The sequence below is a fragment of the Aythya fuligula genome, chromosome 2, assembly GCF_009819795.1.
Source record: "Aythya fuligula isolate bAytFul2 chromosome 2, bAytFul2.pri, whole genome shotgun sequence".
NCBI classification, from domain to species: domain Eukaryota; kingdom Metazoa; phylum Chordata; class Aves; order Anseriformes; family Anatidae; genus Aythya; species Aythya fuligula.
This window is the reverse complement of record NC_045560.1, coordinates 117,467,184-117,492,949: the sequence shown is the minus strand read 5'-3', so window position 1 is coordinate 117,492,949 and position 25,766 is coordinate 117,467,184. Positions and strand designations below refer to the sequence as shown.

The 25,766-nt window shown below is 41.2% G+C and overlaps 1 protein-coding gene across 1 annotated transcript in view; it reads left to right on the top strand.

Annotated features, from left to right (window-relative positions):
* Nucleotides 1-24,817, top strand: part of TAF4B (TATA-box binding protein associated factor 4b) — a 69,893-nt gene extending 45,076 nt beyond the window's left edge. The window contains exons 13-15 of the mRNA XM_032181134.1: nucleotides 738-794; nucleotides 12,260-12,379; nucleotides 23,046-24,817. Coding sequence (XP_032037025.1) covers nucleotides 738-794; nucleotides 12,260-12,379; nucleotides 23,046-23,213 — 345 coding nt within the window. The 3' untranslated portion in view covers nucleotides 23,214-24,817. The remainder of the gene's footprint in view (nucleotides 1-737; nucleotides 795-12,259; nucleotides 12,380-23,045) is intronic.
* The last annotated feature ends 949 nt before the right edge of the window (nucleotides 24,818-25,766 follow it).

The following is a 25,766-nucleotide window of genomic DNA, read 5'->3' as shown; positions in this document are numbered from 1 at the left end:
AACTTAATTTCTGGCTCAGTTTTTGGTTCCAAAACTGTTGTGCCTTTCTCCATAGCTGTGCTTGGCATTGTTAGAAAATACGGACTCTCTATACTTGTCCAGGCTGGTGTCTGGTGAGATCCACTGCTCTGCCAGGTGTATTTCTTTGCTGTAGTCAGATCAGAGTGTTTACCTTCAAGCCTGGTACCCCTGCATCTGAGAATCCCTGCTCCAAGACAGTGACAGTACAGAATAAGTATCCTTCCTCATTACCTCCCCTGAAGAACAGAGGAGTAAATAACAGATCTGTAGCTGTTGCAACATCAGATGGGAATTGATCCTTTCCCGTTGTTGTTTCTGTTTCGAGCCTCTTGGGTGGACGTGTAATCTAGACTCGAAAGAATCGAGTTGTACTTGCACAAGTAGGACTCCTTTTCTTTCCTGCACTTCCTGTCCTTTGTAAGTGTCTGCTGCTGACATGAACAGCATCATGCCTAGACTGGACCTGACTGACAGCGTTAGCATCATTTTCAGCTTAATCTTGCTTCGGGCGAGAGCAGAGGCAGCCGGCCCAGATGAGGGAGGGGGGAGTTCTGTGTGTGGAGGGGGAGGGGAGCCAGTCTGGATGGAGGCATTCACCCCTGGAGCGAAATCTTTCAATCACAAGAGAAAATTGTCATTTATTAAATATTTAACGGATGCAGCGGTGTTTGGATGCTGGTAATTTCTGTTCAATCTTTTTCCTCTTCCTTTGGTAGAGCCGTTCCAATAAAGAAGATCCAGAGCATCTGCGTTTGAAGCAGAAAGCAAAAGAGGTAGGACTTTCAAGTTACCATGCTTGCCTTTGTGTGTTGAGAGAAGGTTGGCAGCCCTGTCCTGGCAATTAGGTCAGGGTTTATTTTGCTGTTGCATACCATTTGCCGAGGCCTTGGGGAAGGACAGGAACTGCTACAGGCAAGGGCAGTGCTTCAAATGAGGTCAATGAGTTATGAGCTCTCTTTTTTAACATTTTATTTTCATAGTTTCAGTCCTGTCTAGAAATGGCTCTTTGTAAACTTACAGCAGTACACTTGGTAGGAATATAATGTGGGATTAGAAAAAAAAAAAAAAAAAAAAAGAAACTTTGAGATTTAGCATCTGGGACTGTACAATAGGCTACATTTTTCCAGGGTAATTGTTCGTTTTGTAAATCTGATACTGCTTATAATTCTTTGGCTGGGAGGCGGTACTGGGATTTAGTTTTAAATGGAAAATGCCTCTGGCTTTTAATTTTCTGGGCCCAGCAGTTTTCTGTTCTGGAATGGAGCCCTTGTTTCACACAGTTCATGTTTAGCTGCAGGGGTTTTAGTTTATAGCTTAGACTGGTTAAGCTTTTACTCCCAGAGGCCTCTGCATAGCAACTGTAGAAATCAACAAATAAGTTCATTTATGTCTGCAGCCTTCTCTCAGTAGCTGACTTTTTACATTTCCCAATATCCATTTCCTGACTTTTCTAGCCTGAGAGAAAAAAGCTCCACTAATTGGAGCTTATTTTAATTGAGCCTTAATATTGGATCTCACTGGAGTTGCCCCCAGAGCTACTGGGAACAGAATGAAATGAAAGTACCTAAGGTTGAAGATGTGTGTGCGTGTGTATGTGTGTGTGAAATTTTTCACTTGACCTACAGATTCTTTTCCCTGCTGAATAAATCATCAAGCCTGTTCACATTTCTGATTAAGGATCTGACAGCAGACGATAATAAAGACAATTGAGGTGTGAGACGTGTGATACAGAGCTGAAGAAATTGGTTTCTATAGTTACTTGACTGATTTCATGCAATTTTTAAGGATCTTTGTGCTAAATGAGAGTGATTTTCTGAGCAACCTTTTTCCTTAACTGTGCCTCTTGAACTATGAAATTTGTTGCTGCTTAACATTGCTGCACTTGGCTCCTAGGTGCCAGCAGCAGCAGCAGGTTATTTATGAATGCTTTAAAGGCCCTTATTGTTTGGATTAATGTAGGAGCTGAGGCAAAACAAATGGAAATCCAGTAAAATAGTATTAAAATCAATGCTCTGGATTTATACCAAAGTAGAAGAAATTTGTAAAAGAAGAGGAGAGAAGGAACTTGCTTTTTACTATCTGTCTTTTACTTCTTTTTCCTCCTTACAACTCCTCCTTCATGCTTCCAATCTGTGAGTACAGAAGTTGCCTTAAAGCCCTTTCCAGTTTGCCTCTAGTGCCACCAGGATCAACAATCAGTGGGTAAACGCTGATTTGTTTTGTCTTGTAGGTGGCTTTACCTCTGCATCATCTGACTGTTTCTGGAGGTGTTTTTCTTTTTAATAAAACACTGCAGTTCTGCATTTAAACCATTCATTTTTGCAGCTGCTTTGCCGTTTTCCTCTGAACAATAATGTATAGGGTCTTGAAAAATGTTCTGTGATGTGGATATTCAGAATAGAAGAAAGCTAGGTGTGCGTTTTGGTTTGGTTTTGGACTGATTTGTGCTGCTAATGAGATCTCTTTAAAAGTGGCTTACAGGTAAACAAAAAAGGAGCCAACAGCATGGAGAAGGGTGCTTGAGCTTAGTGCTCAGTGTTATTTTAAGTTCTCTACTTTGCATCCTTTCATATACCTTATCTTGTGCCAGGTTAACACAGCTTTCCTCACATCTGTCCTGCGTTGTCTGTGCTGTGCTGCTCACAGTGATCATCTCCAACTGCTTCATCAAAAGAGAAGGAGGCAGATTTTCCTCTTTGGACAATGCAGATCTCTTGTGTTGGTATTGCCTTTTCCTCTTCTTTCCTGACCACGAGGCAGCCAGAATCTCACCGCGTTTCATGTGCAGGACACCCACCTTCTGTGCCATGAGTGCTTTCTTCTGTCTGCTTCAAGGCTGAGTTGCAGTGAGCCCCAATGCAGCTGGTCAGTCTTGACACTTCATCAGTGGTTTGTAGGTAAATGATCAGCTCACATCTGCGTAAAAAAGTACAAGCATGAGTAGAACTGGAATAAGATCAAAATAAAAATCAACAAATATCCTGAGGCCGAAACAGGTAATTCAGAAGTGCAGGGTATACTGGGGTGAATGCCTGAAAAGGCTCACTTGAGATGGGAATTTCGATACCTCTGTCAGCTGGAAATGGATCTTTTCCAGGCCATTCTGGTCCAGTATTCACTGGAACGCCTAACCTGATTGTCCCCTTATAGTTCTTAAAAAATATGGGTCTTTCTTCCTCAGAGCTGTCTTCTCTATGTTAATGGTAACCTACTAGGAGGAGGGAGAGGGCGTGGGGTAATGCCACTGGACATCCCAAGCATGTTCTAAAGGGATGTTTCCCAGAATGCAAGGTGTACACGATGACCATGAATACTTTTAAATCCAGGATGTGCTGTCATCCAGTAGCTGTAGGCAACTTCTTGAAATTGCTGGAAGTGCATCCAGAGACGTGGCAGTGGATTCTTTTATCCAACAGGCTGTACATAATTGCTGTGACCTTTTTTGTCCCTTTTCACATAACCTATTACCTCATACTTCCCCAGTGATAAGTCAGTTTTCCCTGTATTTTTAGTCTCTGTAGCTTGCCACGAATTGAGTCTGTACTTACTTCCCCCTTTCTCCTGTTTCAGCAAATTTTAATACCTACAGAAAGTGCACATTCCTTCTGAGACAGCTGCTGGGCTTGCCCGAAGCTGCTCCTTTATCCACTCAAGAATTTTGTCCTTGCTCACCTCACAGGCCAGCTCTTTGTGTAGCAGCATTCCCAAAGCCTGGGTAAATTGCCCCTGCTTTTCATTCAGCCTTATCTGCCACTTCAGGCTGAGAGGATACAGTCCTTGCTCTGTTGTCCCTGATGCTTGTCCTTTTAAAATTTATTTTCTTAGGTGATTTCTGCTATGTCCTGCTCTGCTTTCACCTATACCTCTAGTTATAAACAAAATGTTAAGCTGATACAATAATTCTTGCAGCTATATTTGTAGCTTATCAGCAGACTTCTTTCTTCCCTGAAAGGAGCTTACTTAAATTGAATAGGTGTGGGATGCTATCAAATGAGCAAGCATGCGATGTGAGCAGTGCATCAAAGAGGACCTGTAAAAAAGGCAGTATGCAAGTGTGCTGTAAATTTAAAGAAACTCTGATCTTTTGTACCTTTCAGATTATACCTGCGGGATTGAGCAGGCAAACGGGTATTGTACTAATAGTATCTTTATTTATTTCCCTAACAGCTGCCTTCACCTCTGCTCTTACCTTGATGCATCTTGCAGCCTTTATCAATGAAAAAGTCGAGCAGCCACGTCTTGAAGAAGGGGAAGGAGCATATGCAGTACCTGATGATAGGCAGCAAACCTGCCTGCTCCCTTCCTGCTCTGGCTTGCACAGATCTTATGACTGCACAGGTCTTCTTAGTCCCTTGTTTGTACAGACTGGACACACTTGTGCATTTTATTGTTATGATTTTTGACATGGATGTCACAAGATGGCAGCAGATGAGATCTTAGGAAGACTTATCAACTGATTGGGATGAAAACTCTAGTTTTCTGTTACAACAAAACTTCTCAGTAAACACTGAAGTCTATTACATGTGTCCATCCTAGCTTTCCCTTTTCTCCCACATGCATTCTTGGGTAACAAGCAGCTGTAATCCGATTCTCCCTACCATCCCCAGCCCTCAGTTTTAAAGCTGTTGAATTATTTCCTTTCCTGCCCCCAATTCTTCTGCTTCTGTATTTAGTCTTCTGAACCTAATGGTTCTAATTCTGTAAGACCACTCTTGTGGCAGGGAAAAAAGGAAACTCCCTCGTGAAACATAACCTGCCAAAAAAGTAAGTAAGTTCTCATCACAATCAATGGACTTCTTATGACCCTTCAGTGACATTCTGAGAGCTTCTACTCAATTAACTGACTTATATCACCTTTGTTTTTCTGTAGTGTTTCTTACCTGCTTCTGCATGATTTGAAAAAAAGATGACCATTGAACAGGCATACGTTTTGTTACTCTGCAGAGTTGTCCTACCGATAAGAAAGGGTCTAAGAATCCATGTTAGGAGTCTTCCAGAATGTTAAGAATGGAAATCCTGTAAAAAGTTAGATTATTAAATGAACTGAAAAGTGAACCAAATCCCTATTTATGTGGCCTTCATTGCTGTGTTATGAAGAAGAATAAGATAAGAAGTTCCCAGCTGGCTGGGAAGTGATAGCAACTATCTTTATCTTTGAAAAACAAAAGCCCCCCATCACCCTACTAAGCATGTTCTTTGGTTTTCAAATAGCCTTTTGGCAGTTTCTCCAAGAAGCTGTAATGAATGTGTAGCCATCTGAAAGTCTATGGCCTTGGATTAGAAACGCTAACAGAAGAAGTGTTAGCACTAAACGTGTTAGCACTAAACATGACCAAAAAATACAATAATGGAGAGCTGAGAACCAGAGTTCTGTACCGAGAAATGTTGGGTGAAGAGTGTGTGGTGAGATGGAGGATCCTGCACATGGAAGATGTCTTAGGCGCTTTCTGGTTTTGAGACCTTGAGGATGGGAGAACACGCAGTGCTACATCAGCTGAAAATCATTCAAAATAGTGTGGGTTTGCCGGAGCTGTAATGGTTTTAAAGTGATGTCTTTTAAGGGCTGGACACAGTCCTGTTGTGATAATGCAAGTCTGCTGACAGCGATGGAGCAGTTTTATCAAAAGGGATAGCATCTGAAATGATAAAAACTACTGGATATATTGCTTTGATGTGGTGCTGTAGCCTATTTCTTGGCTTCACAACAAAAGTAGCCTAGGCTGTGTCAAAAACAACATGCATAAAGAGATCTTTGTGCTGGATATTAGACACCCAGGAACTTCTCTGGGCCTCCAAGTAAGGCAAGCTGATGGGACTGTACAGGCTAAACCACACTCTAGTTGATCTAGAGTGCACAAAAATGCACCTGTAATTGTTAAAAAGCTGGAAAAAGGAAACCATGCACTCTAAACCTAGGAAATCCTTACAAGAATGAGCAAAATTAGGAGTCATGAAGTTGCTGCACCCTGGATTTTTTCTCAAGTTTTGTGGCTACCTCACTATTTATATGCTAGAAAATGTCAAGTATTGGTTGAAGGAGAAATAAAACAAAAGCACTTTTCTCACTGAAACGTCTGTGGGGAATATCAATGTGAAATAAACCCACAGTACGGTGTACAACTCTGTGAGTTAGGCTGCGTTTCAGCTCGGCACATGCTATTCTGCCTTTCTGGTTTTAAATCTAAATTACAACAGAGGGAAAAGTCACTGGAAACTAATCGTATGGCTAATTAAAACAGTTTGAAAGGAAGCAATTGCGAGAAGAGAAATTGCATTACAGGCAAGAGGAGAGGATGGTAAGTGTTTAAATATGCAGCCTTCAAATGTCAGTTTTCCTCGGAGAATGCCCCCCATATGAGAACTCCGATTCAGCGGCGCTCAACCTGTAGGGCAGAAAATTTCCTATGGAAAAGGTAGAGGCTGGAGGCAGTGGTGCTCGTTGAGCTTTATGAGAACCAGTGTGAGAGGCTCGGAACCGCAAACAGATTGTTAAGGTTTATTTTTCATTTTCATCACAAGTTCCTATAAAATGCTTAAAGGGAATGCAAAAAAAAAAAAAATTAAAAAAAAATTGAGTGCTTTCTTCAGAAGACAACGAAGGGGAGAAGCAACTGAGAACAGTTTCAGAACATTAGATGGAGGATGCATTAAAACACGGTGAAACTTAATTGAAAAAGGTGGTTGGAAAATGAATGGATAAAAAGGAGAGAGAGAACTCAGGGCGCTAAGTGGCCCCACTTTTAAGGAACTAAATGTTAAGTTACCTTTTAAAATATATACTGAAGTGCTGTAGTAAATACATTGAGGCTCCCTTTTCGTGGATGCAAGCTGGTAAAAAGGAAATGTTGACATGTGACAGGTGCTTTGATTTATCTGTAATATTTCAATATTCATAAATTTATTATTTCTTTACTGTGGAAGCTGGAAGAATTGGGGGCTTCTACCTCTTTTGTATGCCTACAGTTCTTGCTTTATTCCCCCTGCAAGTCTTATACAAATTCTTGTTCATCTACTTTAGTGCTTTTATTACTCCTGATGTACTTATTGCTGGATAGCACACATAACCCTTAGGCATACATTAACTTGTCTGCAGCCTTCCCTGCTTTCCTTTCCTGCCAGTTCTTCTGTTACTTTAAATATTTTATTTAATCTGTCCCATACTCTGTCAGCCTACAATATCACAGGTGGAGACATCCCAGTCCCTGCTCTCTTTTCTTGATATTAAACCCAGAATCATGTACGTATGCTTTTCAGTCTCTTCCTTTGTATAATTTATACCCAAATCCACAACTGCGGTGTTTAGCACTGTATCTGTCTTACAAGCATTTCTCGTGAGCTCATTTCCATCCGCATGGCTCTATTGACTTGCTATTGCATCGCTAAGACTATTTTGTTTTCCTAAACAAAGCTTCCTAGCACTTAAACGTGAGAAGTGGATGAAAGAAATATTTCTCCAGGTTTTTCCTAGTACCTTTGTGTATTGGAATTCCTGCAGATGTGGGCAGCAGGATGAATTTCTTCAGGTGCGTCTTATCTGCCAGCATTATGCTGGACAAGTGCCATCTATTTGGCTTTTCTTTAACCTCAGACATGTTATTGATCCACAAATGCTGACTAATAATGATGCTTAACATCTTGTCTCTAGCTTTACAAAAACCTTTCCTGGTAAAACTGTTCTTGAAGACCTAGAGAGTAAAGGTTTCATGTATTTTGCCTTCTGTGAAGTCTTACACCAGTCCTGTTCCACTTTGTGGCTAAGCACAAGGGCTTTTGTTACCCCTTTGGCCCACTTGATATTACAGTCACCTGCTGCTATACACTTCATGGACTGGTTAGTGTGAATGAGTTGACTTCATTTGTTGTGTTTAAGGCATTCTTCCTTGCAGAGTTCAGGGAAAAGCTTGCTAAATTTTCATGACTTCGATAGGAAGCTCTGATTACTTGAACAATTGCTTATCATGTACTTCCTAACTGAGAAAGCTCAAAAGCAACACGTAGTATCGCTTTAAAAAGTCTCCACGTCTCATAGCTGAAGTTCTTCTTGTTTCCTTATGCGACTTGAAATTTAATTTTTAATATTAAAATGCCACCAAAAACGCCATTGATGTAATAGTAAAAATAGATTATGCATATCTTCTGAAACGTGGAACGCGAGGCATCGTAAGCGAGATACAGTTTCTGCGAGCAGAAAAGGAAATGTTTTTCTCGGTAGAGGACTGCGTGAAGAACAGAGAGGTCAATTTTAAAACCTTTCATTTTGTGTGATTACAGCCATGCTGCAAATGCCATTTCACTATAAGGGAGGACTTTCAAAAATACCTTACTTCTTGATTTATGCTGCAGGTCAGATTAACTAAAATGGTTATTGTGTCACCCTAGAGATTCCTGCTTGCTGCAAGACCAGACTTTAAACCCTATTTTTATTATTAAAAAGGCCAGCAGCAACAAAGACTATTTTACAAGTTCTGAGACGTTTTCCATAGCAATTTGATCTTTATACACAGGTTTTTAGAACTCTTTGTACTGTGGTTCTTTGTGTATGTAAAAATCAGAAAGGGGGAGCGAGAGCAGGAGCATTCATTTGCCTCTTGCCTGTAGCCTGTCTGCTCTTCGTGCTGTTCCCAAGGAATGAATTTGGGGCAGAACATGCAATCGACTTCGGTGTCATGGTGAAACAACAGCATCTGTCGGGAGATGAAGGGGGAAACCCGCTAGTTTGCGGGTCAATGTATGACAGGTTTGCCCTGCTCCTCTCGAATTGCTGTTAAACACTTCTATCTTGAAGGGGAAAAAAAAAAATCTGTTTTCAAGGTACATACCTGAGTGTGATAGTTTCTATTTATACCCTTTTTTATAGTCAGATACTGATATTAAAAAAAGCAGCCCCTGGAAGGGAAACAATGCTAGATACAACTTCTCTGCTTCATATTTCAATGCAGCTTATATACTACTTTTAATGTCTTTCACTTGTTGCAATGATCTTTCTGCCCTAACTTGTGTACTACAGAAATACCTGTTAAAAACCGATTTGACTCGATGTAGTTGCCTCTTACTCTTTCCTAATCTTGTTTAGGAAAATCCAACAGTAGCAAGCCAGCCAGTATCCCCCAGGTGTCCCTTGATGTTATCATCTTCTTATCCTCTTTGCTTTAACTGCTCACAAGATGTTTGGACACTTCATACCATGCTTTTTAATGGAACAAAACTTGTTGAAAAAATGATTTTGCTGGCTTCAGCAGTGTAATTTGGATGACTGCCCACGTGTCTTAATGGGGATCTGTTGAGTCCATTATAGAGATTGAGCGTTTAAATTCATTTGTCTTAATTATATTCTCAGAAAATCCCCGAGATGTCTAGAATGGAACAAGAGTGATTTTTATTTTTTTCTTTTCCTCTGAAGCCTTGGTCAGATTCTGACTGACTTGAAAAAAAATGACAATTTACGAGGTGGAAAACTTACTGGGAAGAGATGGTATAGCTCTGATGTGTTTTCAGCATCGTTTTGGGAATTGTGTGGTCAAAGATGCATCAGTTCTGCTTCTAGAAAATGCATCCTTTTCATACCTCCCAGCAAGTGTCATCCTGCCCTTCGTGGGGCTGGCTTTTCTTCCAGCACTGCCCTCCAGCAGCATCACTTGCCCCCTCAGGGAGCCCAAATCGACTGCGTGCTTTCTCAGCTGGAATCGTGCAAGGCAGGGGAGTGCTCGTGCCTGTGTATTACCCAGTCTTCAACCAATTCCCTCAGACACGCGGTCTAATTTTGGGGTGGTCCTGTGTGGAGCCAGGAGTTGGACTCAATGGTCCTTGTGGGTCCCTTTTGACCTGGGTGATCCTATGATTCTGTGCTGTGCTTTCTAATGCCTCTCCCAAGGATGGAAGCACAGGCTTGGGCTAATAAAAGGCTTTTACTTTGTTTTGTTCAAGTTCAGTCATCTTAAAGTCCTTCAGGTGCAGTGATTCCTGGAAGTAAAGCGAATCATCTTTTCCCCTTGGTTTTCTTTTCCACTGGAGCCTTTTCTTGAAGCTTGGAATTTAATCGGCCCCCAGAGTCGATTTTTAATCGTATTTCTCCCATATCCCCCCATAGTCATATTTGCATTGTGTTCCTGAATATAATTATGCTGTAAAAAATAAGTATGCTGTAATATAATAAATAAGCTGTATGTTTATTGCACATAAAAATATGCAATACATTTTAAACTAACAATTTATATATTTATATATAGCAAGAGTAGTGTGTACGGTAGGTGAATGATGGTGCCTAGTGTTGCAGGATCGCTGCTACGTTTCTCTAAGCAAAAGCCTACATAGTGTGATCAAAGCTGACTTGTAAGTAGTGTTTTTGTAACTGAATGATTTGTCTGATCCTCAGAAAAGAAAAACTCCTCATAACATATGTATATCAAAGTCTTGCGTTCCACAGTTTCTGTTGAAAAATCCCAAGCATATATATTAATGGAGTCCTAAATGGAATGATGTCCATTTAGGGTTCTTGCGCTGAAATGCCTTTTTTTTTTTTTTTTTTAAAGTAGCCTAGCTAATGCTATTCTCAATGTGAAACTGATAGTGTGGTTGAAGAAAGAATGAGTCTACCTATCGGAAGTAAAATGGTTGCTCAAATAAAATTAGCCAACTTACAAAAAAAAAAAACAAACCACCACCAACAAACCACAGCGATAACTTCCTCCCCAACAAACAGCAGTACTTCTTTATTGTGGATTCTTATTTTAGTAGTAACAGCAAGGAGAGAAGATATGCAATGTGTATGTAGGTGCCACAAGCTCAGGTCTTCTTACGAGCTGAATTTTTCTTCAAGCAGGATCTCTGACAGCAGAAAATCAAGCAAAGACATAGTGCATTGCAGGCTTAGTAAGTGAAGTATCTGTACTGACTGCACAAGGAATTCCAATTAATGTTTTTAATGACTGGGGGTGAGGAAGGGAGGAGAATTGGATAACTCACTACCATGATGTGGCCGTATGCTCTTTTCTAAAAACACGTGCATGCACGCAGAGAGCTCCGCTCCAAATACATTTTGTAAGCTCTGAGAGTGGGGAGAGCATTGGCCAAGGAGCTGGTGCAGTTGTGTGTCAGATCATCCAAGGACTAATGTCAAACCCAGAGGTTTGTGCTGAAGGACAAACCCAGCCTGACAAAACAGAAATGCTTCCTTTTGCACAGAGGGAGCGCTCCCCTCCACCTGTGCTCCCAGATGAAGGATCTGAATGCAGTGTAGCTGTGTTAGCAAGAGGGCAGCCCAGGCCAGTAACTCTCTTAGCAGGCTTGCCTGGGGTTGAGCTCCAGAGCAACTGGCATCTGTAGTTGAGTAGAGTGACGTAGTATGTACCTCAAAATGCAAATATAAACCTTTATTTTTTGCTCTTGACTAAGGATTTCTCTTTCCTCTTCTGATCTATAGGCTTTTTCCTATCCCCAAATGTTTAAAAGAACAGGAAGCCTTGTTGTGCTACTTGAAGTTCATTAAAATATCGTTGAGATTTGCTGGCTAATTTATCAGGCTTTAAATAAAAAATAATCCTACCCAAAGTCTACCTAACCCAAGCAGAGGTTCTCTGCCTCTCAAAGAGGATATCTTTGTGTTGAGGGTTTTTAGAGCTGAGTGAAAATAAGTGTATGCAATGCATCTCTAACTTACTTCAGATGCATTTGAATATTCAAATACATTCTGGGGCAGGTGTGGGGACAACATTGGTGAACTGACAGCGACCTGTTCAGTTAGATATGTTTCAAAACAGTAATACTGAGTTTCAGGGTTCATATAAAACAGTTTGGAGAAGCTGAGCATGTCTTGCTTTTGTACAGTTGTGAGTTGACATTGTGAATTAAGAATATGACTGCTTCGCAGAGCTTGGTGATTTCAACTTTTAATACTAATGCAGCTACATAAACCAGTTCCGATGAAATATTTTCTATTAATCAGAAATGGCTTTGGAGTTAAAGAACCAGCAATGAGGCTCCAGTTGAGTGTGTTGATACGACGATGCAATCTCCATAAAAAGTGTTATTATGCAGTGTTTCCTGTAGGTCTGTTAACGTTTCAAGGCTCTAAGAGCAACTTCTTACTGAAATTTGTCAAGAGTGTCCAGAAAGACAGGAAAAAATGCTGTCAAATGAGTTGTTGCAGTAAGCGTTACTGAATTGTCTGAAGCTGTGATAAAGAGAACAAACCCTTTAGGATACTCTGCATTGCAATTAATGTGTTTTCTTTTTAAACTAGATGCAACAGTTGGAGTTAGCACAAATGCAACAAAGAGAAGCCAACCTCACAGCTTTGGCAGCCATTGGACCGAGGAAGAAGAGGCCATTGGATTCATCAAACGCTGGATCTGGGCTGGAGGTACTGAGATTTCTTGTGATGACTTGCGTGGTGGTGGTGTATCTTCATATAAAATTATTTTCATCCCTCCCTGTAGGAAAAAATGAAAATACTTTTGACAAAATGACCGGTTACCTGCTGTAAGCAAAGTGGTCCAGGGGCTAGATGCTTGGAAAGCTTATTTCTGGTAAAGTTAATGGGTATGTTTGTGTGTGATATGAAGAACTGTGGGTGAGAGCACTGTGTGTAAAGGATTAAATGAAATGGTAGCTCAAAACTTCTGTCTGCAATGGAAGGGTAACACTGCTGTGGTGGTCTTCCTCAGCAGCTGGTTGTAATGGACCAGCAGTTGAACTCATGATGCAAGTTTTGGATGGCTTTTTGAAACAGCTCTTTCACATTTGTCTGTATGCCTTTTTCCACATGCAGTGTGTAGGGACTTATCAAATGTGCTGCGAGTTTGCCTTGGCTGGGTCACCAAAAAAGCACCAGAAATGAATATGTACTGCTAGACCATTCAGTTCCTGCAGTGTGTCAGTTCTCCTTTTCTGGCTCATCCAGCACTTCAAAAATGCCTTGAAGGTGCTTTTAACAGATTTTGGTCTGAACCTCTTAGTGTTGTGCTGGAGATTAGCTGTTTCCAGGACCTGGATAGCTTACGAGGCTGCAGAAGTTCCTTACAAGGAGTCTGACAGCCTGCTTCTGTTGGAGATCATCATCTTGGCTGGAGATGGGAGAAATGCCTCGCCACAAGTGTTGTTGCCAGTTTTGCCATTCTTTCTCAGGAAGCCTCAACGCCGTGTGAACAAATGGGTGCTTGGAGTGTGACCCAGGCACAACGAGCAGAAAAGCCTTGGGAAGTAACTTGTGTGGTGGAAATGGTGGTGAAGTTTTCCTGTCTAATAAAACTTAAGGCTTCCTTCCCCCTCCCTGTGTCCTAGGAAGCCTATAAATGAAAGTACTCTAGCATTTTTGCATGGTGGAGTCCATAAAGACCTTTAATAAAGCTCAGCTAATGCCTGTAATGTAACAGGGACAGTAATGGCACCTGGCCTTTAGGCTTCCCCTCAGCCTGGGCTGTGTCAAGACTCCTCTCTGAGGAGAGAAGGTCGACTTGTTTCTTTGATTTTTGTTCTGACATGGACACAGACACAAACAACTCCTTGAATGCTCACTGTTTACAGCAAGTGAAGTGAAGAAATCAGTATCTAAACAAGCTACAGAAAACAACATGCCAGGCTTTTTGGTAGCTGCTCTTCACTTTGATGTTTTTAATGCACTGTCACATGAAGCTGAAAGTGCAGTTATTTTTTTTTTTGTAATACCCTTGGAAAATTAAAAAAAAAAAAATAATTCATCATGAGAACAGTTTTCCTTGTCCTTTTCTTCCCATAAGCATCTATCGAGTAACTATTCCTGTTCTTCGTAGTGGTTTTCTGTAATTATGCCGGGTTTGTTTCTGAATATTTAACAAGGCAGCCTGTTTAGGTGCTTTTCAGTTATTTCTCATCATCTGCAATGTGTCTATTTTGGCACAAGTCTGTAAAGCTTTAATAAAGTGAAACATAACAGTGTTGACACGGTAAGGTGGTGATCCATTATTTACGTTGCCATTTTAAAAGAGCATGTTTTTAGACCACATCTGTAAAACTGACCATAAACCTTGATAGCACTTCATTGTCACAAATTTACCTGCTGTGTTTTAAGATGCTTCTCCCATAGGTTGCCGTACTAGGCTGCGTTGTAAGGGCAGTAGGTGAAAGTAATTCTGCTAGTGAAACTACTTTTTCTCACATGCAGTTTTGCATTCCGGTGCCTAGTGCTTAGGCTTCATGCTACCAGAAAGCAATTCTCTGCTTCTCTGTGGACCTTTCTTTTTTTTCTTTTTTTTTTTTATTTTGTGAAATTATGCAGGATAACAAACTTGTGAAGGCTGTTTAGACTTAAGCATTTAAGTGTCCCAATATATCTGAACAAGATTTATAAAAGGCTTAAGACTTCTCATGTAGGATAAAAAATGGTTTAGACAAACACTATATTTCAAGAAGCAGAACATTTGTAATACGTTCATGATAACATGGCAAAACATTCTGAGCAGTAAACAACATTCCATTCTTCAGAGATGAAAGGAGGTCTTTGAAACTGAAAGCAAGTACGATATGGCCTTAGGCTGATGCACATTTGGGCATCTTTAAAATCATCTTTTTGGGCAACCTGTCTGAGAATAATTTAAGCAGGCAGGATGTACTTTCTCATTTCAAATTGCAAATACAGACAGCTTTACTCACAAGTAATCTTAAATGTCAGAACTTCCTGACTGTGCAATGTCAAAGAGTAAATCTGTGCATAATACTCCTGTGACCATTTTTTAAAGCCTAATATCTTGGCAGACAGGTGTGATGGAAGGAATTATTCCTGAATGTGAAGGATCCTTTGATAGTATTGAATGAAATCACTGATGTTAACCATATTAGTTTTGTTTTTTTTTTTAATATAAGACTTCTTCAGCTTGCCTTAGCCTAATGTTCTTTGTACAGTGTTTGTATTTCTTAAGTCTGTGTTAGAACGAAGTTGTGTGTTCAGCTTTTTATAATTGCCTACCATAATAATTAAAGGAAATGAATGGTTTCAAGCCATTATTGATGTAAACTGGAATCCCTGAGGTATTTGGGGAGACGGGGAAGAAATAACCAGTTACACTATGTATTGAAAAAGCGAGATGCTGAAAGCAAATTTATATCATATATGCTTTTGCCCAGTACCAAAAGGTAATTGGTACTGGAAGACTGCAGCTCAACAGACTGGGTCAGAATGGATCTGATGCTTTCTCTTGCAGTAACAGTAAGTGTGAAGGGTGGAAAACCAGCATTTTGTTAGCATACTCTTTCTTTTCTCCACAAACAATTGTCTGTTTGGAATGGTTCTCCCCACCTCGGCTATCTGCTCACTCCACGCTCAACCACTTGGATTCGCACCTCTTCTGGAAAGTCTTTTTCCTCACGTATTTGAATATCTAATTCCTACACAGTCACCCCACTTTCTTCTCTTAAATTATGGTTTCTTTACTTAGCCCCTTAAAATGACCTGTTAAAAATTATTTTAATCTGGGAACTAAAATGTGGTATAGCACAAACATGTGCTTTACAACTGAGACCCTGCTTACCAGCTGCCACATCGTTTTGTAGAGTGGCAGATGACAAATGAAGAAAGAGGCTCTTGCCCAGGAGACTTTGTTTGTCAACTATTTTGGACCTAAAGCATTAAAAAAAAAAAAGACTAAAAAAGGGTAAAATGTATTCTGCCCTTGTTATTGCCTATGTATTGCTACACTTGAAACAGCAGTAGAGGGAACTCCATGAAGATCATGGAATAGAAAAAATAAGGCTTGCTCTAAGCCTAGAAAGCAAACAAACAAAACAAAAAACACTATAATGGGAATTCCTGTGCCTTTCTTGCTTGAGACACTAGTTGGGGTAGTTTTGCATATTGTCTTTATTTTGCCTGTTGACTTTATTGCAACTTAACATTTGAATGGCATTGTTCAGAGAGAATAATTTAAGAAAAACCCTGCTAAGAAAATCCATCTATTGTGAAAATGTGCTAATTGGTGCTACTTGTATTCCAGAGGTGGTAATATCTTCATCCCTCTCATTCTGGTCCCTCTGGACACTTTTGGATACAAATGAGTCAGTCTTTTAGATCTGATTAATTTGTGTTTTTGGGTATGTGTATTTGTTACCCACTTTGTTATCTCTCCCATTTTGGGTGCATGTGGGGAATACTAATGAATGAAAGGGTGGGGAGACTTCAAACATAACTCATCTTGAAGAAAAGGGAGAATGCTTCTTGTAAAAAAACAATCAGAAAAAGTAAATTTGAAGCCACAGATTTGTTTTTCTGATTCTGTGTTCTGTTTCATCATTCTTTATTGGTTGGTACAATGCCCCTTAACACTTCCCAATATTGAGAAATATTTGAGGGTTATTTTTGATTTAAGTTTCTCTGCTTTTCTGATGACAAAGCCATTTTCAGAATGTCTTTGTCTAGTTCTCACTATAACTGGAGTCTTAAAAGTTTGAAAACTCATGCAAATGAGCTTTTTTTTTTTTTTTTTTTTCCCTGTGAGGAAACAGGCTGCAGCTCTGAGTGTAAACTTTCTTCCTCAACTGAAGGTATTCTGTTTCCCAGCTTGTCATCCGCCTTGAACAGAGAGCAGCATTTTTGTGTGTTACCACTCAGTAGGGAGGAAAAAGCTCTACCTACATTTTTGAAAGTTGATTTAGGAGGCCGAACGTTACTCTTGTGGTAAGCACCTAAAGGCTGTGGTAGGACCATTCTTTCACTTTCTAAGGGAAAACTTACTTGGATGCCTCCCAGTCAGTCTGACTTTTTGGGGAAGTGCTTTTTCTCACCTGTTTCCTGGCTCAACGATAACACCCTAAACAATTGGAAGAGATGCAGTCTGCCGTGCCCCAAAGTGCCCTTGATGTTGTATCCTTCATTTACATTCTCCCAGGTTGCTCATGTTGACAGAATCACAGGTAAATCTTCTGTCTCTTCTTATTTCTTGCATGATCCAATGGCAAAGGAAGTGTTCTTCCTCCAGATCCTGTGGGTGGCTCTTCAGTCTGCAGCCTAGATTAGCTACTCTCTCCATAAGTGTAGGTCTTGCCATACGGTAGGCTGTCGTCAGTATGATTTTACAAATAATCTTTTAGCCTTCCCCTGGGGAGTCCCGGAGGTCTCTCTGGGGTAAATGTGGCTGTGCTGAGTTGCCCAATGGAAGGGATGGGAAGCAGAGGTGCACCAGCACCAGGCAGCTCTATCTGCACACCATCCCTCTGGCTGTAGCGGCAGTGCTGAGGAGGTCTGCAGGTATTTCTCAAAATGCTGCCCTCAGCTGATCTGCAGGCCCTGTGGTCCTCCACGCTGCTCAGGTAAATGGTGCAGCTAGTATCCTGGGGTCAGCGCCTAGCTGCTCAAATGCTTTCTGAGCATTCAAATCCCAGTCAACAAGCATAAAATAAGGCGATGCTTGCAGGGTGATGCACATCTTCCAATACAGCGGGCCACAAATAAGCTTGTGCTTTCCTAGTGGAAAGTTTGGCAAGAAGAAATGGAAGAAATACCTTGTTTTCTGTGCTAGTCATTGCTCTAGTTTTAATATCCGTTGTGTGTGGAGAAAGCAAGCTGGTCACCTTCTCTTTTAGGGCTAGCTCTGTGCCACATCTCATCATTCTTAATAGAACTCAAATTTATCCTGCTTGTTTTATGGATGGGGATGCCAGTGTGTGGATCAAGCACATTCTGTGTATGGTGCAGGTTTAAGCTTCTGGAAATGATCTTAAGGCTGACCCAGGAAGAACTAAGCTGTCGAGCAACAAGTCCTTTTTTGCAAACTGAAAGCAAACCCTGCACCTTACAGATGATTGAGCAAGAGAAGCATTTTGTTCTCCCACTGCGTGACAATCAAATCACTGGGGTTTTTTTGGTGTTTGAGGGAGGGATGCGTGATAGTCAAGGGAAGGGACATAAGTGGCTTTGCACTTCTGGAAGTGGTAGCTTTAGGAGTTACTGTCACCCTTCTGACCTTAAGCTCCTCTAATGAGGATACATTAGCATAATTCATCTGCTTTGTTATTGGTGTAAAGGAAGTGACTCAGAATGAATTAATTGAACTTAAACTTGGCTCCACTTAAAAAGTGGATGAGGATGGTCTTGCTGCCCTGTGTATATCCATGGGGTACAGAGAGGCACTGGTACTTGATAGTCTACTAAGGTATTTTCTTAAAAGGTACAGAAAATGAATTTGAAATCAATTACTTTAAATTGGACCTGGGCTACTTGAATGTAAGTAGGTCTTCAGAGCCAGACTACAAAATCTGTTTCTACACTTGAGGGATTTTCTTCTCTCTATCTCTCTTACGTGTCTGCCTCCCTCTCCCTACTATCCCTTTCCCAGCTCATTTTGAGACTTCAGTCTGAAGTGATACAGGAGAGTTTTTTTCTTTTTTTTTCTACTTCACGTATGCAGACTCTTGATTTCACTTCCTAGTTCTTATTCAAGCTGTTGGACAACTGAAGAGTCTACAAGGATCGTCGTACCTTTGGGGAAGAGGGGAGCTGAAAGCATGCTCTAATTATAACATACGGCTTCAGCATCTTACGTGCTGCAAGACCTAAGCACACACACCCCTGTCAGCTAGAGAGTTTCAATTTCAGCTCCGAATTTCCTGGCTGCTGTCAGTCTAGGCCATACACTTGACGTGAATTCTTTCCCCTCTTAAACAGGCACAGATATTCTCGACTGCCAGTCATAAGCTTCAGAAGTACAGTTCATCGGCCCGTGTCGTGCTCTCTCTGTGCTAGATATGAACTTAATTCTTCTTATGTGTGAAAGATATCTGCAATTTAAATGACTAATTGCGTTGTAGCTCTAGGCTGAACATATTGGTAACGCGCAAACGTTGATGACATGTGAAGGGTCAAGAGATTTATAATTTAGTTGACAATACGATGCTTAAAATGATGTGGCAAAGAGCCAGAAAATTTCAGCTTAATAATTGTCTATTAACTAACATGATATATTTGTATAGTAGTCATTACCTCCAGGTACAGATTAAGCATCTGATGTAGCCATGCGCGGTGATGTGCGTACATGAATCTCGGGCACAACGGTGAACAAACTGACGACGCACTCGCAGGAATTTGTTTCAGTATGTAAAGTGTGCTGCTGCCTATGTTTGAAGGGACTTGCAGGAATGTTGCACTGAAATCTGAGGAAAAACATGCAGTTGAACGGCATCCTCTGTTGTATGGATCTGACAGCTCAGGGAGGCTTCTTTGTAGGCTACAGATAACATCATAAATATACATGTTTGTTTTCAGCTGCGTGAGAAGCAGCCTGGAAATAGAGATCTAAGCCTTTTTGACATCAGCTTGATCTATCCTAATGGCCTATAAGATTTTAAAAAAAGATGCAACAGCTTTTTAAAAAACAACTCATGTTTTTATAAACACTGTTTAATGCAGTATTTTAGCATTACGAATGTGGGAGTATTTCTCGCAGACTGAGCTGAGGCTTGGTAGAATAGGTGGCATCGGTGCACTTGGCTTGTCACTGGAGTATTCTTTCACTTTGTTTTCTCTGGCCTCAGTTATGCACTTGTTTGGGATCTTAGCTTGGAGACTTAAAAGTATTTATGCCTCACCAGAAATTAAAAGGAGAGCTCTTGACTTTACTTTTAACGTCTGACTGAAGTTTGCTTCCTTAAAGTGCCCCTCTCTAATTCTGCTCTAAAGGTCTGAAATTCTGCATGCAGTTTGTGTGCAGCCACGAAACTTGAGAAGGAAACGTGTGCTCTGCCAGGAACAGGCCACTGGGCCTGGCCCAGGTGGGTGGGAAGGCAGGTTTCTACTGACCTCCGTGAACGTTGTTTCAGGTCCTATCCAGTAGCTCCGAGCAACTTTGATATTCCTGCCAGTACTCAAGATGCAGGCTTCTGGATCGTGTGCTCCAGATACCTTGGAGTCTAGGAATTCAGGCTACGATGGTAGCTCAGGTAGAAGACAACTCTTGTCCTGCAAGTCTCACTGCCTTTCATGACAGCTGTGGCTCTGAATCAAGTTCATGCTTGTCTTTCCAGAGAGATTCAGTATTTAATTCTTCATCCAGCCACTGGAGAGAGCTCTAAAGATCTTAAAGGCACGTTTTGGGAGCAACCTCCTGACGCTAGCTGCAAAACACATATGGGACGACTGCAGGAGCTCCTTGGTGCTTTCTTTTGCCAGAATTGGTGACAGTCACTCATCTCTGCTAGGAATATACAGAAGGCTGTGAGGATCACAGAAGTGTATTTCTCTGACAGAGTTGCTGATCTGACTGGACTCTGAGGATAAGCAAAACACAGGACTGCAGATATTTTTTTTTTTCTTAGGAAGAAGTTTGCTGCCCGACTGGAGGAATGTAATAGAGAGATCTGGGAGCAAGGCATGGGCTGGTGTTCTAGCGCAGGTCCTAAGGTCTGAAAAGCAGCATGGGGCAGCTTCTGGGCAAGGACTACGTGAAATGGAAAGGGGAGGGCTGCTAATGCTCCAGATAAGTCCTCTCTTTTAAGGACTGATAGCACCCCAGGGCTGTTGACCTGCTGCCCAGACAGAACTTGCTGAAGAGGAGGCTTCTGAGCATGCAGCTGCAGAGGGCCCTCCCCTGAAGCCTCCCTTGTGTCAGCTGAAGAGCTCAGAGCTGGGCACTTCTTAAAGTCCTGGACACTGAAGCATGTGTGATGGTTTATTTTGGTGTGCAGATGGCACCATAGCTTCAAATGTTTTTCCATTAGGTTCTTTAAATGATTTGTTATAGAGACAGGTATATCACCCTCTGCCATTTTTTCCGGTGTTCAGAACAAAACCATGAAAGGCCAGAACTTTGATGCAGTTGGTTAGTGCTCATCCCTGTGTAAGCTGTGTTCAGAGACATGTGCAGGAGGCTTTGTGCAACCTACCATAATGTGTTGGGTGAATTTCCTGACCAGGCAAAGCCCAGTTGCAGTCCCAGTCTGGACTGGAGTCGGCTATGCTGACGGACTTCTTTGATTTTTAAACCATCCCGCACCTCGAGAGAAGGGCCTTTTCTTTCGGCTTGGATGTGGTGGTCATTGCTTTGGATGTGCTCAGTAACTAGTTGAAGAGCCCTTGAAATGCTGTACTCGGCTCTGATCAGCCCGTTTGCTGCATGAAATACAAAAATACGAGCTGCAAATACAAGCTGCATCCAGCAAACAGAAGTCCAACATAAGCTTTGGCTTTGGAGGTGATTTTACAGCACAACGTGGCTCCGTGGCTCTGCCCTGGTATGATGGGTAAGAATTTAAGAATAAATAAATCCATAACTCTGTCTCAAACATGGGTGGCTCGGAGCTTCTGCTCTGCTGTAACATCTTGCAGCTCTGATAGCTTCCCGGGCAGGCTCAGGGATCTGTGATGTCTGCCTCCTTTTTGTAAGGGAGATAAGTGGATCGAGGTGGCTTTGTTTTGCATATTTTTAAAGGTAAGGCTTCTGGTCTAATGACTATTTAGAGAGAAAATACTTTCACCTCCAGAAAGTTCTTTGAATTATAAAGGACATTGCTGTTGGGTTACTGAAAACCCTTGGGGTTTGTTTCATTTATAACATTGCCTGAGGCCTTCTGCTGCATCCTGTTGGATTGACCTCCTTTTCAACCCGTGCTGGCAGCTGCATTGCAGAGCTATCTTTTCCCTGGATCCTTCGGGGTTGTCATATGACAAACTTGAACTGTGACCCTTTTGTGTCTTACCAGGACAGCAGTGCCCTCTCTGTGCTGCGTGGCCAGCAGTCTTCCCCACACGCGCATTTGTTCCAAGCCATTTAACAAACTGAAAGCTTCAAATGATGGCATTTCATAGTGTTTAATAGTATTGACTGTAAAGCAAATGAAATGGTGCTGAATACCCTGCATGCTGCTAGTAAGAAATACAGCTTCCATTTCTGTGATATGCCCTGGGTTTTCTGTGGTTAGTATGTGCTCTCTGGTGAATCTTTATTTTTTTAATAAATTTCAATGCTTTCCCCCTAACAACAGTAGCGTTCACTACTATAGATAGACCACCACTGGTATTTGTTTTTAATATATATATTTTTAACCAGATTTCTCTAAGCAAAGTGGGCAAAGTCATTTTGCTGAAGTCTTGCAGAGAGTGTTAGGGTAAGAATTGATATAGTTAACACAGCATCCAAGCAGCACCATCTCCAAGCGGTGTTGATGCTGGCAGGCATCGCCTTGCTGAAGTTACAGAGACTGAGCACTTGTATTTGTACAAATTGCGTTCATTACCAAGAACCCTCCAGTAGTGATAAGAGACTGGCTGTGTAGCATAGATTGGCTCCAAGATAAGTAGCCAGTCTATTGTGCAGCTCATGGTAATCTTCCTCGTCCCCACCCCTAATAATAAATCTCGGGGCATTTTGGAATGCATGGGGGTTGCTCATTCCAATAGCCTGAATGTACAACTACTAAACATCATCTCCACACCGACTGTGCTTTCATAACCGAGTGAGGCAGCTGACTGAGATGGATAGGCTTAGATACAGCACTCTGCACACCCGGACACTTTGACTGCATGCATTTGTTGCTTCCTTAAAGGACGTTTCACAGGTGATGGCTGGGATAAGAGTGTCTCCTGGCCATGTTTCAAGGCTAGTGCCTGTTCTCAGCTGTGGTTTTCTTCAAGAAGAGGTGCAAACATCTGGAGACTGGGTGCTTGCAGTTGGGAGCAAAAGCCTTGCACAACCTGGGGCTCTGCGCAGGAGCTGTGGTGGTACGACTTTCACAGTGAGCTTGTCCTTTCTCAGTGCAGGTCTTCGTGGTATGGCTTCGGTGAAACAGCAGTTATTTATCTTACAGTAGTATAGTTTAAAAAAAAAAAAGTGAAGGATTTTTTTTCTAACAAGTCATTTCATTGCTTTGACTAAAGTAAACCATTAACTGGCAGGTATTTGCTTTGTCTTTTGAAGTATCTAATGTACAAGGACATCTGGATGGCTGGTTTCTGACATGTAAAGCTGAACATCAACAGGTTACTTTTATGCAAGCAAGCAGTACAACCCAACCAGTTTGATTTAAAAACTTGTGTTGACATGATTTTTTTTCTCTCTTCCCACTTTTAGGGTTTGAATGGCAATGGAGTCGCTCCTGGATCGTCAAATTTTAGCCTTACAAAGCAGCTGCTTCGTCCAAGAATAACCCGTGTCTGTCTCAGGGACTTGATATTCTGCATGGAGCAAGAGAGGGAGATGAAGCACTCTCTTACCTTGTACCGTGCTCTTCTGAAGTGATTTGAATTTTACATTTCAACTTGCTGTCTACTGCCAAAGAAAACACTCTGAAGCATTGTTGCACTGTCTTGAAATTCCAATTTCTGGAAAATGATCCGTTGTAAGGATAACTCTTGTTTACAGATAAACATTTTTATTAAATACCTAACTTAGCACCTGTAGGGTTTTTAATAATACTTGGTTTAACCCAGTCTGTAAACCAGTGAAAACACTGAGCTGCACACACAAGCACCTGACTACCTGCTTGCATTTAACTGTCTCGCAGGCTCTGAGGGCTTGATATGTGTACCTCGTTTATGTGTGTCACTTGCTTCAGTATTCCAGAGTCTGCAACATCTGTTCTGTCTGTAGTGCCTTCTTCTAATCCAACCTTATATAGGGAAACAAGTAACATTTTAAAGGCACTGCATAGCATGACAACTGTATTTATTCATGAACCAGCAGTCAGTCAACATGCTAATGTATTGCCTGTCTGACTCAGCATCTCCCTCAGTTTTCTGGGTTTAGAATTACTACTGAGTGCTACTTTGTGGAGAACAGAGTAGCAAGTGAAAGGAACAAGGGACACTTTCTCTTCCCTACATCACCTCAACTGCCCTCCCCTTTTCGCTGACGAAGTGACTGAGGGAAGGTGAACAAATTGGTCGTTCTTGTGGTTAAAGTACATCAAATGGTGTAGGCAGGGCATACTTGGATGTTTGGGAAAATGTGCAGTTACTAAACTTGAATACAGGGAGTGAAAGAGCCTAAAAAGGAAGAGAAAACACATTAACTGATCCCTTATGTTTTTCTTTATGTAGATATCAAAAAATAGCAATGAGCCTAAGTATAGATTTAGAAAGAAATGAACCAAAACAACCTGTGCTGACTGAAAAAAAAATATAAAAATGAAAGCTTGAGATCTAGTAAATGTTCTGAAACTTTACAGCTGGAGAGTCTTAAGGAGAAGAGTAATATTTGGAAAGCACAGGATTCACTGCTTTATTGAGAGTATTGATTTAGTTGTCATCTTAATGTTTATAGTACCTTAATATGGTATAACAGGGAAACTTTTCAAGTAGAAAGTAGTTAGTTCAGCCAGTTGCCTGGTTTCTGTTCAATGAAGAGGAGGACTCCAAATTATTAAGACTGCTAGAATAGATTCAAAAATCTCCTCTGCTGGTAAAGACTGCCTTGTGGTAGAAGGGAAAGCCTCCTGGTCACCTTTCTCCCCAGCCTCCAAATATTTTGCCTCCCGTGGCACAGTGCTGCATAGCATGGCTGTTTCCCAGGAGCAGTGGGAAAGGCACTGACTGTATTGAATGGCTTCCTGCTGAAACTTTTTTTCTTTTAAGGAACAAGCTTCCTATGGTTATTTGGCATGCAACTTTAAAACTTTAAAGTGATAGATAACTCAAACGCCCTCTGCCATCAGAACCACTGCAGGTAGTTACCAAATTCAGTAAGTTTTGAGTCAGTTACGTTTTTTGTGTTGAAACAGTAGTGAATAATAAATCTAGCAAATGAATGCTGTAAATTATTTATATATGTATATATGGCATATATATATATATAAAAGAAAAGCAGTACTTTGACTAAGCTATAGTTTGCAAGATATTGATAGCGTCAGGCAAAATTGTTTTGTATAATTAAATGCTTAGCTTTACTTTTTATGTAAAGTGCAGCATTTTCCATATTTGTGTACTGTATCTTATTGATCAGATGTTTAAAATTATTTTAAATACTGCATTAAAGCAATTATTTTATTAAAAATAAGCAATAGTTCCCTTTGTCTGTTTCCTAGCCTGAGATACTCAGCGTCTGAGGCTGTCATCGCTGTGACTAATGGCGTGGTTCGGAGAGCAAGCCCCAGCTATCTGCCCATCACAGTGATTGGCACGGTTGCCCAACTTGGAGTGTTAACGATAAACATCTGTCTTCCAAGGTTTTTAGCAGAACTAGGTGACGGAGAAAGAATTGCTCGAAGGTGGGGGGCGGAGAGGGGGACAGGGAGTAAAAGCAACCCCTCATTTGTCTGATTTCCCCCTGTCAGTTGGTGCAGAGGCTGGTTTTTTTTTTTTTCCACAGCTGAGCAGAGGTAAACACTTTGCACGTGTCTGGGAAGCAGCAACACGGGAAGCTTCTCAGACCTCAACAATGTGCAGTGGAAGCATTGTCCTAAATTGTTCTTGAAGCAACTCGCAGCTAATTAAGCGCAGGTTGGAAAACAAAGATGAGCATCTGCATATGGGCTCTGCCTCTTCTTCAAACCAACGAGACACTTGAAATGAGAGATACCAGAGAAAAGAATTGATTAATAGATACGTGTAATAAAGCATGACAGGTAATTCAACTGCTTTTAGGGCTTGCCTGCCTGCAGTGCAGGTCACATGTTTTCATTACTGCTGTCACAGCAAGTTTGCTCTGTTTGGTAGTTCGTTTCTCCCTTCCCACCTCCAAAGAAACCTCAAAATTTCAGGCTGTGAGGAAAAGCAGGCATTTTCAAAAAGTTTTTCAGCTGGTCCGTAGGCCTAATTTCAGACAGGAGCAGACAAAGCCTTTTGCAGGTTCAAA